Source organism: Spea bombifrons, chromosome 2 (assembly GCF_027358695.1).
Source record: "Spea bombifrons isolate aSpeBom1 chromosome 2, aSpeBom1.2.pri, whole genome shotgun sequence".
Taxonomy (NCBI): Eukaryota; Metazoa; Chordata; class Amphibia; order Anura; family Pelobatidae; genus Spea; species Spea bombifrons.
The window spans coordinates 114,700,768-114,717,734 of record NC_071088.1 but is presented as its reverse complement, the minus strand read 5'-3'; the positions used below and the strand labels follow the sequence as shown (position 1 = coordinate 114,717,734).

Below are 16,967 nucleotides of genomic sequence, written 5' to 3'. Positions count from 1 at the left end.
CAGGCAGCCTGGACGTTCCCCTTTCAGTGGAAGCAAGAACTGCTCACTTCCTGCAGATGCGATCGGGCATTCCCTGGCACCTGCCAGAAGGTTTTTTGAGGAATGAAGACTTCTCAGTTCTCTGATGGCTCCCACTGCTGGCTGACAGCACACATCATGCTCAGCAATGGAGGGTTATGGAGCCCTGCTTGCTAATAATGGTTTGGTCAGCACAGAAGTGATCAGAGGGCGTCCCTTCCAAAAATGTAAAACAAATAATATATTAAAAATTTTAAAAAAATATATATATAAATTAAAAAAAAAACTTTATGGGGAGCTCGGTGATGTCACAAAAGGGATCTCTATCCATCTTGCACTAGGACCTGTGCAAACAATACAAAAATAAGAACCCCCAAAGAACCCCCTAAGCCTGTAGTATTAGAAAATGTTATATTAACTCTATACAAATAAAAAAACATACTTACTAAAAATAAATCTTATCTTGCAAATATAAGATAAAAGTATCTTGTGTTTTACGGCCTCTCTTCCACTTTTTAACCTCTCTGCTTTTAGTATTTCATCTCCCTTTTCCTGATTAATTCTCATGCAATTTTTTCGCACATCTCTTATTTACTTATTTTCTCAAGCCCCCTCCTTTTTCTCTATCCCTTTACTACCCTCTCCCCATACGAATTTTAATGAAATTTGCCATTTCATAGGAATGTCCAAAAATGAGGAGGAACACCAATGAAACAAATGTAGACAAAGCAGAGAGCTACAAATTTTGGTTTTCTTTTTCACTCTTACTCACTCTCTCAAGGACTCCCAGCCTTCTTCAACACGACTTCTGTGTCCAAGTCTCCTTTTATGCAACTTCTCTTGCCATTTCTTGTCTCTTAATGCATGTGCCTCTTCCATTTCCCCCGAGCTCCTTGGCTTGAAGAAGACCCATTGCTGTCCGTGCCAATTTGGTATACTCTCCACCATTCAGTTCCAGTGGTGACAAGAGACACCCCCTGTGCGCATGTATAAAATGTACTCCCATTGATATTTGTGGTTTTATTTAATTTCTTCCATAAGGCAATTTGTGTTAAAAGTAATTATGCATTAGAAATGGCCAGTAAGGGCACAACATGAGCAGAATATGAAGGGATGAAAGGTTCCTTAAAACAATGTATAAGCAGCTTAGTTACATGGAATACTCCATTACCTCCTTTCGTTATCACTGCATATACATCACAAATGCTTGGTGCTATAAGTTATATGACTATCGCCTTAGCAAAAACTTGCTGTCATTTCGGAAGACACTTTATGACTTTGACCATCTTGGAGATTATTATGCTAAATAATAACGTCTGTACTAATAATAATGACTGTATTTTTTTCTAAGACGATAGTCATATAGCTTATAGTAAGTAAGTACTGGTTTATAATATCCAAAACTTTATAAACTGTTTCAGTTGTCCCTATACTATGGGCCTCATTTGCTAAGTGGACTTCCCAAACTTTGAGCAACTTGCAAAAACTCTCAATACACCTTCAGTGAGAAGAGACTTCAGTGAATCCATCCTTAAAAAAAAAAAAAAGTTAGATTTTCATTTACGAAACTGTATTATGAATAGCCAAGTGGCATTATATGTGTGGTTACATTTCTTTTGTTTTAAAAATGATTATAGAAGAGCTAATATGATTTTCTATCTGGTAGAAAACTGGCAGACTATGAAAGATGAACGGTTCCCCAACCGTTCAAAATAGTTTTTGCAGATTACTCGATAAACGTGAGAATGATCAGAGAACTGACAAATGGCATTCAACACCAATACAAGTTGTATATTTGTGTAATAAGAGTGTGCAACCTTAATATGAACTTAATGAAGTTAGACACACATAGTCGAAAGTTACAGCCTTCAAACTATTAGTATTAAAACAAAACAAATAAAAAGGCTACTGATGCAAGAGGGGAGAAATGAGTTTCTTTATTCCAAATAAAGCATTAGTTAGGCCTCACTTAGAATATGCAGTTTAACGTTGGATGCCAAATAATACATACCAAGGCATACATTCATTAAATACAACTTTATTTAATATGTGATTAAGTTACACAATATCCTATTACATAACATAACCTGCAATAAACAACAATATAATAAAGCAAATACTTCTAGATGCCCAAGAATAACTGTGGAATAATACTCTATATATCCAAATGGTTTGGTCACTAAACCTTTTGTCAGAGGATAGCCTGTGATAACCATAGATCTAATTCACCTCCTTAGGGATGGAGGATATAAAAAGTCCCTGCAAAACCAGCACTTAAAGCAAAAGGCATAATATTTCACCGTCTGCTATTTAGCATCAGCAGGGAGATTTGGATGATCTCTCTGCTTTAAGCTGCAGATGGCAGTCTGTGAGATGATTGAGAGAACGTAGCAAGCACTTTCATTGAGCATTAGGTACATTGTAAATGACTGAATGCCTGAACAGCAGTTCCTCTCCTACTATGTCCCAAAAATAGAAGTGATCCCATGATGTCACTTGGAAATCATTATGGGTTACTTGCTAGTTACAACAATGATCCCTGTGTCCTACAAAGACAACAAGTGATTTCTGATTGTATTACACTGCTCTCTAAAACAGCAGTGCAAAGACAAAGTGAAAAAATGGAAAATAAAAAACTTTTTAAAAGTGTGAATACAGAGTGCAATTTAGAATTACCTTTGTTTGCCACCTAGACTGCCTACTTTTCAAAAACATACTTTTGTTGGGCAGTTTTGCAATCTGAGAGTGCTATTTAGAATACTGTAATTAACTTAATACCTTATTAAAGACATCTAGTTTGAAAAGTTATGAACATCTGAAAATAAATGTTAGTATGGTAAGTTTAGTAGATAAACTAAATAAGTGCGAGGGAAGCTATGTATTGTGCTCTTGAAGTATTATACACCAATAAATAAATGGAAATTACAGCAATAAATAAATGGAATTTAAGATTTGAACTATATAATTTCCTAAAATTTACTCAAGGATTGTACTCTATAAAAAAGGTATTGTCATGAAAAAATCTTACCAATCGGTATTATTTCAGCTTTAAGGGGTTTGTTCACCAACAAAAGCCCAAGTTATCTAATATATGAGCTACACAACACGTTGGATGGTAGTTCCCCTTTAACTTGCAGGTAACCAGGCCCCAAGCCAAAACATACATAGAAAGGTATCTCATGTAAATGATATGTGAATTCGTAAATAGATATAAATATAGATACAGCTATAAAACCCTCTCAATATAAAAGGGGGGAAATAAATATTGAGGACAGCACAAACACAAGTCAGATGCCATGTTACAAATAAATTAGAAAAGTCCTATTTTACAGGTATAGTCTCTGGCCTGGTTGAGGCTAAAAGGAGTTCTTCAGTGGACGTGATATATCTGGCGAATGGATCATTTGTACCCAGGCCCAGAGCGTAAGAGTGTGGAAGATGCAAAGCGCACACCAAATATATTAGACAGCACTGCTCAAAATGTTTGATCGGTTTACCGCCCCATTGTTGTAAAGTAAAGCACCATCAGGTGGCAACATATACTTATACTGTGTATGCACAGTGCCTGCATAAGGTTTCTGTACGTTAGCAGTAAAATCCTTGCTTGAAGCCAGGTTTTAGTCAAGGCTACTGCTCACACGTCTGGTATAAAGCCTGCGTTGGCAACGCGTTTCTTTATTTTATTGGTCACCTTTGGCTTGTTGGTTTAATGTATAGAGACGGTCTAAAGTCCTGCTTTTAAGCTTCTGGTTGCTGTACAAGGTTTCATGGTTAGTTTCTGATCTGTAGCATTTTTGTGGAGACTTTGATTAGGGAGTCTTTCTGCATTCTCAGGAAGTGGAGGTTGGTAACGATACTGATATCCATAAGGCCTCAGGTGGTAGGTGAAATATTCCAGCGTGTGCATGAGTTCAGCATTCACGTAATGAAAAGATATGGCCAAGTCTGAGCAGCACTGGGGACCCTGGAGAGAAACATTTTAAAAAAAGACTGAGGTTATTTAACAAGCTACGTACCAAAGAGGAAATGGTCCACTTAAGGTGGCTATTACCTATGTTTCATTCAATAAAGCTAATTTAAGTTAGTATTTATGAGAAATTAACTATCGTATTTTTAAAATATGGATGACTGATGTCTCTGACAAGTTATTTTATTATTTTGAGTATCCGAGAGGCGAGCGAGCATTTCAGATTAATGTTATGCATTGCACAGCAAACTGGCACTCAACAGGTAAAGCCAACGCTAAGGCGCTAATACGGGATTGGTCTACAGCAGAACTTTCCAAATAAAGCTTGCCAAAAGGGAATGCCTCTATAGAAAGGTTAACCCCTTCAGGACCAGGCTGTTTTTTTTTCATTTTTTACCCTTCGTGACCAACGCTGTTTTAACACTTTTGCGGAGCTTGTGTTTAATGTTTTTAGTGTACCCACACAAGAGATATTGTGCTTTTGTCAGAAGAAGAAGGGCTTTCTTCCGATACCATTTATATCACATCTAATTTCCTATAAAAATAATAAAATGGTAAAAAAAAATTTTTAAAAATGCACTAATTTTTATTTGAAAAATCTTTTGTTCATCTACAAACAATAATGAATAAAAAAACCGTGCTAAATTCCACTATTTGTCCTGACTTTAGAAATTCCCAATGCTTTTATGTTATAGTGCAAGTTATAGTGCAAAAAGTACAGCGTTTTGCTGTTTCAAAACCATTTTTTCCCAAATCTGGTAATCCTGTCCTGATAAGCTATTTTTTAACATCTTTAAAACTGGTCTATGCAATTTCACCCATTAAACCATATATTTTTGAAAACTAAACACCACAAGGTATTTTAAATGCTGGTATCTTAACCCTTTCCATGGCAAATACTACCACTTTGTGGCAGTAATTTTTTTCCACACAAATTGTACTTTTGTATGAATTTACAGATCCTGTCAAACAACACTGCAATATGTGTTCAGCAAAATCTCCCGAGTACAGTGATAGCCCCCAAGCATGGGTTTCTCAGGCTATCGAGGCATTCAAGCTTATTTAGATCACTTTCTTATTTAATGCCATGACGTGCCAGGCATCTCATTGGTCGTTAACTGACTTTTTCCATGACGTGCCTGCCAGGTCACTGGTCGTTAAGGGGTTAAACAAAGATTTATTTCCTGGGTTTAGTTCATACTGTAAGGTGTTAAACCCAATTCTATTTTTTGACATGGTTGAACATTTTAAGAACTTACCTCAACAACAGGATAGTAGCAGTAATCCTTGTAGAGGTCATTTGCTTCAAAGTGAGTAGTTAGATGGTACTCAGGAGAAAACGGATTGAATCTCTCTCTCTTTTCACTGTCCCTTGTGTCAGCTGCTGTAACGCCCATAGTCTCCATGCACTTCCCCAGTTCAAGGTCCTCCACAGAAGATTTGTGAGTGCAGTTCCCAGCACGAAATCCGTCCACAAATCGTTTCAGAGATTCCTTGCTAAGTACATAACCAGCTCCTCCACTCATGTAGCCTTGGTCAACAAAGAGTTTGAAACGCTTGCCAAAGTAGATAGGTTGGTCAGGTGTGTAATTTGAAAGCAGCAAACGTAAGTTCTCCATCACCACATATGAGTCATCATCTGCCTTCAAGAACCAATCAGCTTGGTCAAAGTAGTGTTCGTGTATGTAATGAAAGGCTCGGATAGTCTTCCAATAAAGTGCATCCCTCCCCTCTTTTGTACCCAGACCAATAGTTGGGAAGTCACTGTCAATTGAACTCATGAACAAAGTTGTATTGCAGTGTCGAGTCCAGGAGTATTTTAGGTGAATAGCTTTGGTCTGTAGGTTAACTGGTGCCGTCATTATCCAACAAAGCACTCTGACTTTTTGTGAAAGCTCCTCACTCACATTGCTATTGTCTATAATATTGGAATACAAAAGTTAGACAGTTAATACTAGTAGGGACAAGGGTACAAACAGTTGATTTAGTATCAAAACCTGCTAACATGTTTATATAGAGATATAATATATATAAGGTCAGAAGTGCATACCAGTAGGGCTGCAACAACTAATCAATAAAATCGATAATAAAAATCGTTGCCAACGAATTTCATTATCGATTAGTTGAATCGATTTTTATTAATTATAAAATGAGGGTTTTTTCAGCGCAAATGCTCTGAAAAACACCCCTCGTTTTATAATCATGTGACTCACAGCAGCACTTCCTACTTACCAGTCTCTCCCTGTAGTCACTGCCGGAGAAAATCAGCAGTGACTGCAGGGAGGGAGAAAGGGGTGGGGCTAAATGGCTGATTGGCTCCGCCCATTCCCTGTAGCGTCCACATATCAGGGGGGTATACGGCATACCTGGGGAGGACGGAGTGACATATCTGGGGGTATAAGGCATATAGGGTATATAAGGCATATGTGGGGAAGGCAGTGTGGCCTGTCTGGCAGGCAGTGTGACAAGCCTGGGCTCAAATGTGTATAGCTAGGGGTTGGGAAATAAAAACAAGAAATGCATTTTTATCAAAGTTTTTTTATTCCGCCATTTGTTTTTAACATCCTACGTTACTTTATTAAATTATTTTAAATAAATTAAACATTTACACTTTTTTATCCCATTAATCGAAAAAATAAATCGGCCAACTAATCGATTATGAAAATAATCGTTAGTTGCAGCCCTACATACCAGCATATATTATAATTTGCTCACAGGCCAACACGTTTAATTCCAATTTGCCTAAATAAACCGTAACATCAAAAATGACAAAGCGACTGTATGAAATGATAGCAAACAGCAGCATGGTGGTAACAAAAAATAACCATAAATGTGTCCCTGTAACAGGCATAAATTACTAGCTAACAGGGTTGCCGACTGCTTATTGATAGCACACTGAGAGCTGATGGATTGGAGTACATTTTAACAATATGTTAGGCTGCGAGTATGGATCGGATCACCTGGATTTCAACGGACGCCTAAAAGTGCCAGCCATTTTATCAAATTCTCGCTCTATAAAGACTTGCTAAAATAAGAATATGTTGTCCAAGATGCACAACAATAAAAAAAGCTGAATAAGAGTAAATATGCCATCTTTATTGTTTCAGTAGCACACCTTCTCCCTATTGCCTGTCTATGGAATCCTCTAAATTGCTACATTAGACTAGCCACATAATCCTCAAACCCCTTTTAAAAAAACACAAATTTACAGAGGCATTATGTGCCTCCATCCCTAATGTCTCATTTCCCTTAACACTTTAGACTATTCGCTCTCTAAAGCAGGGGCAGAAGATATTGAAATCTAAGTACAAATAGTTTGTTTCTGTTCCATGATATTTCTCGACAGACTTAGGCTAGGTTTCCACTTGGGTTTTTGTCCTGCGTTTTTTTCTTGATGAAAAACGCCAGGAAAAACGCCAAGAAAAACGCCAAGAAAACTGCCACTGCATTTACCTGCGTTTTGGCGTTTTTTCTGGAGTTTTTTCTGGCGTTTTAGCCTTTCTGTGGAAATTGCTTTTTTTGACCTTAGGCAGTTTTTCCAGCCTTTACAACTTAGAAGTTTCACCCAGCAAAAAGGGATTAGGATAAATGGCAAGTGTCTGCCCTCTCCTGATGTCATTTACTTGGTAGACCCTTTTGTCTCTTTTCTGTGGTTTGTAAGGCATGCTTTATTTCGAATGTCTGCTCCTCTGGGAAGATTGGCCCCAAATGATGGTGCAAATTGTTTGCTGTTGCTTTTGGCACGCAGGATCCAGTTGATGCGTCGGGTATGTTTGTTTGTAATGGCATGTTAGTTCCAAATGGTGTAAAATTCAATATGAACCAGGACTTTGTTTTGTGTGAAACTGGTTGTTTTCAGCCTATTTCTCGTAGGACACACAGATACTGGGTCCATCCTCTGCATTGTAACTGTGGAAAAAACGCCATAAAAAACACCAAGACAATAAACTCACATGGCTTTTTCATGGCGTTTTTTCTCTCCCATAGACTTCTATTGGAGAAAAACGCCATGATTTCCTTGCAAAAAACGCCAGAGTGTGAACATGCTGCGATTTTCAAAAACTGCCACAGAGCCCAAAAAAGCAGAAAAACGCCAAAGAGGACTGAAAAAACGCCAGACAGAAAAACGCCAAGTGGAAATGGCATTTTGCGATTTCCTATTGAAGAACAGCTAACATCTGGCTGCTGCGTTTTTCCACTAAAAAAACGCCAGGTGGCGCTATTGGCGTTTTTATGGGCGTTTTTAGCAAAAAAAAACCAAATGGAAACCTAGCCTTACACAAGAATTTGTTTTCCATAGATGTTACCACATCAATCGATTTTTCCATTTCACATGTTATGGACCAGCTCCAAGTGCTGCCACCCAATAAACGCGATGTATAAACTTGCAGAATGGTATCTAGGGCCGGCCTTTGGGGTGTGCGACCTGTGCGACCGCACAGGGCGCCACACTCCAGGGGGCGCCGCCGCCACGGGGTCCTCCGCCGCTGCCGCCGCGGGGTCCTCCGCCGCTGCTGCCGCCGCAGGGTCCTCCTCCTCGCCGCCCCCTCTGCACCTAAATGAAAACGTTGGTTTTTTTTGTTGTTGTTTTTTTTAACTTTATTTAACAACCTCCATGTTAAATAAAGTTTTTTTTAACTTTATTTAACATGGAGGATGTTAAATAAAGTTAAAAAAACCAACAACAAAAAAAAACAACAATGTTTTCATTTATGTCCCGGGCAGGGGCGCCGAGCGGTTGTTCGTGAAGTTCTCAGCAACCGCTCGACGCCCCTTACTCTCCGTGACTCCGTCGCGGTGCCGGCGCTCAACATGAAATGCCGGCAGGACTCCTCAAGGTAAGTTAGGATAAGGAGAAGTAGGGAGAGCAGGGGGATAGTTTGAAGGAAGAGGCAGAGGGGGGGTAGTTTGAAGGGGCAGAGGGGGGGTAGTTTGAAGGGGCAGAGGGGGGGTAGTTTGAAGGGGCAGAGGGGGGGGTAGTTTGAAGGGGCAGAGGGGGGTAGTTTGAAGGGGCAGAGGGGGGGTAGTTTGAAGGGGCAGAGGGGGGGGGTAGTTTGAAGGGGCAGAGGGGGGGTAGTTTGAAGGGGCAGAGGGGGGTAGTTTGAAGGGGCAGAGGGGTACTTTGAAGGCACAGGGGGGGTAGTGAGGGGGGGCACCAGAGGAGTAGTTCGCACAGGGCGCCGGAACACCTAAGGCCGGCTCTGATGGTATCAATTACTGTTTTACGTTCCACAAACTGTAGGGCAACACTTTAAATGTGCTTGTAAGCAACATGTGAAATGTGTGTTCTTGCAAAATTGATGGATGTGGTTGTAAATAAATGTCCAGTTACTGCGGAATACAATTTTCCCGGCACAGCATCTAAAGTTATGTGGGTTTTACGATCAACAAGAGTTTACTTCAGGAAGCTCATGCCAACCTAATCTTATTGATTATTTTTTTTGATTGGGTGACTAAAGTAATTTATCAAGATGGTGCAGTAGACATTGGTGTCTATATGTCAGTAAGGCTTTAGGCACTGTCCCACATAGAAGACTTATAAATAAACTGCAATCTCTGAGTTTGAATCCCCACATTGTTGAATAATCCAAGGCAGTAGCTTAGTGACAGACAACAGAGGGGTGTAGCCTATGTAGTATATTCAGAGCAAAGGTCTTTTTACCAGTAGGGTACCTCAGGGATCTGTACTTGGACCCATTCTTTTTAATATGTTTATGGAGCGATAAGCCAAATGGCAAATGATTTAGGTAAACTGGAAATGTGGTCTGAGCTGTGGCAACCGGCACTTAATGTGGATAAGTGCACGATAATGCACCTAGGACATTTGAGGAAAGAAATTTAGGGGTAATTATTTCAGAGGATTTAAAGGTGGGTAATAGAGCAGCAGGAAATGCTAGCAGAATGCTTGGTTGTATAGGGCAGTGGCATCGGTGGGGGGGGCAGAGGGGGCCATGGCACATACAAAAAAATACGGTTTCAATTGGGGGGGGTTCAGCAGAAATGCCTTATAACCCTAAATGCCAGGGGCATATCATGGGACATTTCTGGAGGCAGTGGCATAAAGGGGTAAAAAGGCATATCATATCATGGGGCACTCTGCCTCCAGAAAAGCCTTATGCCCCAACCATATAACCTCCCCCCAACTTACCAGTGCTTCTGACTCCCTGGTGTCTGGTGGAGGCCAGAGTTAGTTCATCTGGCACTTCTATGACTGAGCACCGGAAGGTCATGTGACGGCGCTCCGTCATAGAAGCCCGGGGAATGTGCGGGCAGCAGCTGAGGTTGTCTACGCGCATTGTGCATACCTTCCCTGGCTGCCAGAGAAGATAATTCCCTGCAGCGCAGCTTGGTGATAGACGCCCGGTAGAAGTGCCGGCAGCAGCTTAGGTTACCAGACAGGAGGATCCAGGTCCCCTGGATCTTAGTCTCATAGTCAGACCTCGATCTGAGGTCTGATTAGAAGACAACCTCGATTATAAGACAAGGGTTTTTTTGTCTTATAATCGAGCAAATACAGTATTTATATATATCGGCAGCAGGGGCTAATATTTATATATATATTGGCAGCAGGGGCTAATAATATATATATTGGCAGCAGGGGCTATTACCGTATTGGCTCGAATATAGGCCGCACTTTTTTCCCCCACTTTAAGACTTTAAAGTGGGGGTGCGGCCTATATTCGGGGTCTAGCGCCCGACGCCCGGGACATGCAGTCCCGGGCGCCGGGCAGGCAGCGGGGTTAGGATACAGATCCCCCGCAGCGGTGCAGGGGACCTGCATCCTACTCCCCGATACGCTCAGACAGCCTCCCCTGCCAGCACTTCCCACGGGGGGGGTGCCGGCACAGGAGGTTGTCTAAGCGCATCGTGCGGATGCGTTTTACCTCTGCACCCCCCGCGGACTTACCGGAGCAGACTCCCGGGTGTCTTGCGGGGTCGGCGGGGGACGTCTACGCAATACAACTTCCGGTGCCGGATGTGCCGCACCGGAAGTTGTATTGCGTAGATGTCCCCCGCCAGCCCCGCAAGACACCCGGGAGTCCGCTCCGGTAAGTTGGGGAGGGAGGGGGACAGTGGTAGCATATCTCGGGGAGGGAGGACAGTGGTAGCGTATCTCGGGGAGGGAGGACAGTGGCAGCGTATCTCGGGGAGGGAGGACAGTGGCAGCGTATCTCGGGGAGGGAGGACAGTGGCAGCGTATCTCGGGGAGGGAGGACAGTGGTAGCATATCTCGGGGGGCGGGGGGGCAGAGTGGCAGTATGTTTTTTTGGTGCTTTTTTAAAGAAAAAAACTTTTTCTTTAAAAAAGCACCAAACTTTTAGGGTGCGGCCTATATACGGGGGCGGCCTATATCCGAGCCAATACGGTATTTATATATATAGGCTGCAGGGGCTATTTATATATCAGCAGCATGGTCTAATATTAAAGCATGAAAAATAACTGCCAGTTCAGCTGTAATTTAAATAATATTTCAATCAAAGGTCTTTACTTCAAAGAGATATATAGTGTATATGTAGCGTTTATGCGTATATATATATATATATATATATATATATATATATATTAGGGCTGCAACTAACGATTATTTTCATAATCGATTAGTTGGCCGATTATTTCCTCGATTAATCGGATAAAAAAATGAATGTAAATTTTTCATTTATTTAAAATAATTTAATAAACAAATGATGTTAAATACAAACAGCTGAATAAAAAAAACTTTGATAAAATGCATTTCTTGTCTTTATTTTCCAACCAGCCCCCCAATTTATGCACATTTGAGCCCAGGCTTGCCACGCTGCCTCCCAGACATGCCACGCTGCCTCCCACATATGCCACTCCATGCTGCCTCCCAGACATGCCACGCTGCCTCCCACATATACCACTCTATGCTGCCTCCCACATATGCCACTCCACGCTGCCTCCCACATATGCCACTCCACGCTGCCTCCCACATCTGCCACTCCACGCTGCCTACCACATATGCCACGCTGCCTCCCACATCTGCCATGCTGCCTCCCACATATGCCACGCCACCTCCCACATCTGCCACTCCAAGCTGCCTCCCACATATACCACTCCACGCTGCCTCTCACATATACCACTCCACGCTGCCTCCCACATATGCCACTCCGCGCTGCCTCCCACATATACCACTCCACGCTGCCCCACACATATGCCACGCTACCTCCCACATCTGCCACGCTGCCTCCCACATATGCCACTCTGCGCTGCCTCCCACATATACCACTCCACGCTGCCTCCCACATCTGCCACGCTGCCTCCCACATTTGCCACGCCACTCTACCCCCCACATGCCACTGTGCCTGATACGCCTTATACCCCCTGATACACCACTCCATCCTCCCCAGACATGCCACACTGCCCTCCCAACATATGCCTTATATGCTGTATATGCCTTATACCCCCAGATATGTCACTTCACTGCCCCAGGATTTAGATTCCCCTCAGTTTGCCCCCCTGTATCTCTAACTTCACCTCAAGTTAACTTTATTAAATTAATTAAATTAACCCTCAGTTCTCATCATTAAATTAACCCTGAAGAGAAGACCCCATTAACCATAACTGCCCCTAAATTAACTCTAAATACCCCATCAAAACAACTACCCTAAATTAACCCTAAACTCCCCATTAACCACAGCATCCACTAAATTAACCCTAAAGGCCCCATCAACCACAGCATCCCCTAAATTAACCCTAAACTCCCCATTAACCACAGCTGCTCCTAAATTAACCCCAAACACCCCATTAACCATAGCTGCCCCTAAATTAACCCTAAACACCTCATTAACCATAACTGCCCCTAAATTAACCCTAAACACATTAACCATAACTGCCCCTAAATTAACCCCCACCTCCCCTAACTTTCAGTAGCCCAAATATTAATTTTATACTTCCAGTTAGATGAGTGTCACAGCCATGTGGTTCTGGCCTGGAGAAGGAAGGGGCGGGGCCAGTTGTCACAGTGATCACAGGGAGGGGGAGTAAATTGGAGCTGCTGCTGTGAGACGGTGAGTCACTGAAACGGATTATATAATGAGGAGGATTTTTCAGAGCGTTTGCTCTGAAAAAACCCTCATTTTATAATCGATAATCGATTCAACTAATCGATAATGAAATTCGTTGGCAACGATTTTCATTATCGATTATTATCGATTTTATTGATTAGTTGTTGCAGCCCTAATATATATATATATATATATATATATATATATATATGTATGTAGCATTTTATAATCCCTGTCCCCCCATGTGCCCCCCCCTAAATATGAAAGCTGGAGACTCATGCCGTTGTACAGATCACCGAAGAGACCTCACTTGGAGTATTGTGTACAGTACTGGAGACCGTATCTCCAGAAGGATATAGATATGCTGGAGAAGGGCTACAGGGTTCAACACCTGAATCCTCCGGGTTGAGGGAGCGGGGTCGTGACTGCTCCCCGCCCATTTCTCCTTTAAACGAGGGTGCTTCTGGTGATGTCAGCGGGACTGCCCGCAGACATCAGTTGGCAGACCTGGCCGCGTCCCGCAAAAAGAAGGATCCGGGTAGCTGGAGCTCAGAGGTATGTTCATTGCCTATAACAGCTAAAAAGGTAGCGAGTGGGACCATACATAATAATAAAACTTAACTTTTAATCCCTCATAATAAAGAGTAAAGATTCATATTTAGTATATAACAAGACATAAATAAAAAAAACCTCAAAGATGGCCATATTTGACGTGTTTCGTCCATTTTGTTGGATTTAGTCATAGGTACACACACCCAACCCCATAACAAATGGTTAATAAGGGAGGGTTTGTGCGTATGATCTCAAACACATCAATACTAAATGAAACCCATTAAAGTAAAATTATTGATGTATCTTTAGACTTCGGAATAACCGAAAACTATTTTTAGAAAAGAAATAACAGGATACTGGGATCTTATATTAAAATTGGTAAGTAACCATGAGGGAAGTGCCTCCTCATATACACCAGCAAAATTAACCCTTTCAAGTTAACCAATGCAAGATATATATGTACCTCTCTAGCTCAACATTGTCCACTAGGAGTGAGAAGCAAACCAAACATTGTTAACTGTAGTAAACCATTAAACATTAAAAGCATAAGAGCAAATGCTAATCTTAAAATGGTTGCTAATAGAAATTACCCACACCTCACTTGGATTCTGATTTGTTCCTACAATTCCGATGGAGCATTAAAATGAAATTTAATATAATGTTGTGGATCCTCTAGTCGACGTAAGGCTTTGTTAGTGTAATGTTGTCTGTCCATCACAGGATGGTTCCTCCTTTATCAGAATTTTTAATAACTAAATTGAGTATGACCTTAGCAAGGTGCACACAAAGACACAGAATGTTCACCATGAGATCTTGCACATGGTGAGAAAAAAAAAACCGACTGATATAAATGTTTTCTAGTTACATAATGAATAAGTAAAAAAAAATTCTGACTCTACACACCCAATGTCTGTCAGTAATATGCTAATTCTTATGTTTACTGCTAATTACATCAGTAGAGTTAACACCTCTGTTTTTATATCCCTTAAAGATTACAGACCAATTTGCCAAAAGCAGATTTACAAATGTTATGTTGTAATCCCGTACCTCCCAACAAAATCGCTCTCGCAGAACTCACCAATACAAGCCATTGCACTTTACAATGTCGCGCTCGCATCGCCACTTAAAACACGTTTCATTTTTGTTAGCACAGTCATGCAAAAAATACCTTGAATTTAACCAAACCAATTTATTAAGAAAATATATATATATTTAAATTAATCAAGTACAACAGCAAAGGCAGATAAGCCTTAACACTGGTACTAATCCATGCTACTTATGCTGAAAATATTTCTCAGCAACATGCATTATCATATATCAGAGCCCCAGCCAGGTAATATCACACAATAACATGCATTATCTATATCAGAGCCCCAGCCAGGTAATATCACACAGTAACATGCATTATCATATATTAGAGCCCCAGCCAGGTAATATCACACAGTAACATGCATTAGCTATATCAAAGCCCTAGCCAGGTAATATCACACAATAACATGCATTATCTATATCAGAGCCCCAGCCAGGTAATATCACACAGTAACATGCATTAGCTATATCAGAGCCCTAGTCAGTTAATATCACACAGTAACATGCATTATCTATATCAGAGCCCTTCACTTGATTTCTCCTGCCCTCCTTACATTATTGCCCGAACATCCCTTGCACCCACAGTACCTGATTGCAACAACAAAACAGAAATAAACAGGTGAGGAGGGCCCTGCTAAAATGAGCTTACAATCTAGGACAGTGGTTCTCAACCTTCCTAATGCCGCAACCCTTTAAAACAGTACCTCATGTTGTGGTGACCCCCAACCATAAAATTATGTAATTATATATTGTGAAATATGTGTTTTCCGATGGTCTTAGGCGACCCCTGTGAAAGGGTTGTTCGAGCCCCAAAGATCCCCCAGGGCTTGACAAATCCTGGTCGCCATGGCGACAGAGAATTTTGTCCTGGCGCCTAGGTGTTTGTCAGCCTGTTATATCCACAGCACAGCCACTCCGAGCCCGCCCCCAAGCCTGTGATCCTGTAGGCTGAAAACGCGGTTGCAGGAAAACCAGCAATCACGTTTTCAGCTGAAGGGAAGGGGGTTGAGTGTTGATTGGGTCCCCACACAAGTGTGGGCACCTGACCCAACACCCCCCAGCTGCCTGATCGCTCCCTGACAGCGACAGTGCAGCGTTAACCCCTTCAATGCCGCGATCGCTGCATTTTAGGGGTTAATTCCCATTTTGTAAAGGGGCTCTGCTGCTGGTGGTCTGCCTGGAAGCCCAGCAACAGCAAAAACGAGCCCCCACAAGCCCTTTGATGACTCCTGTAGGCATGGAAGCCTACAGCAGTCATCAGAGACTCCCCCTGCAATGGCTGGTCTATAGACCAGCAATTGCATCCCAGCTGCCAAAGGCAGCTTCAGGGACAGGGGGAGAGGGTTCTTTGGTCTCCACATGAGTGTAATGTGTATGACACATTCGTGGCATTGCAGGGGTTAACATTTGTCCCCATAAGCTTGTGGGGACTAAATATCAGTCAATGCTGTGCTCCAATGGAACATCAGCATTGAAAGAGTTAAAATAAATAAATAAATAAATAAAAATAAAAAAATAAAAAAAAACCAGCACTGACCTGAAAGTCCAGGGTGCTTCCAGGTCAAATGCTGTGATTTTAGTAAGTGGGCTGATGATGACCAGATAACTCCCGACCAACGGTTAGTTTTAAAAAAAAATCCTGGCTCATAACCTTTTTAGCTGGCGCCTAGATTCACAACAAATTTGTCAAGCCCTGATATATATATATATATTTATTTATATTTTTTACAAAAAAGGGGCAACCTTAACCCAATAAAAGCCACGACAAAAGATTAAATGTAAATATATATATAAATATTATTATTATATGGGTGGGAGGGTGAGAAACAGCTCCTCTATGTTCATCCCTTGGGTCTCCCGCTATGCTGTTGCTCACCAGACGCTCAAAGAGGTCAGTGCAGACAGCTTGCAGTTCACCACACGTAAGTAAAGTGCACCTCAGCAGGTGATATTTATAGGGCGAATTCCTGCCCTTTGCGCAGCGTGAGGCACCCGCGAGCGCAACTAGAAGCTTCTAACATTTTTTTTATTGTATAACACCTACCTAACCTATTACCACTAATCATGACCTCTATCTGACCCCTTATCCCCACAACCACATGCTGCCCTGACTTCTAAATTGAGTCAGGGCTATCCAAACAAGATGTATAAAACAATTACCTGGTTTTGGCAAAGGCCTGACGATCCTCCTTCTTAGCGGTTGTGGTGCATTGTAGACTTCCAAAATATGGTGGGCCAAATACAAAGTTGTAAAGAAGCCTACAATGAAGCCTATGACAAATTTCTTCGACGAGGCTGAAGCACAACGGAGGGAC

The 16,967-nt window shown here is 41.7% G+C and overlaps 1 protein-coding gene across 1 annotated transcript; it reads right to left on the bottom strand.

Moving 5' to 3' along the window:
* Positions 1–3,635: 3,635 nt before the first annotated feature.
* LOC128473534 (glycoprotein-N-acetylgalactosamine 3-beta-galactosyltransferase 1-like) lies at positions 3,636–16,967 on the bottom strand. Its single transcript, XM_053455787.1, has 3 exons — positions 16,813–16,967; positions 5,245–5,903; positions 3,636–3,982 (listed from the first exon to the last, which is right to left on the bottom strand). The coding sequence occupies exons 2-3, from the start codon at positions 5,845–5,847 to the stop codon at positions 3,743–3,745; spliced, it is 843 nt and encodes a 280-aa protein (XP_053311762.1). The 5' UTR covers positions 5,848–5,903; positions 16,813–16,967; the 3' UTR covers positions 3,636–3,742.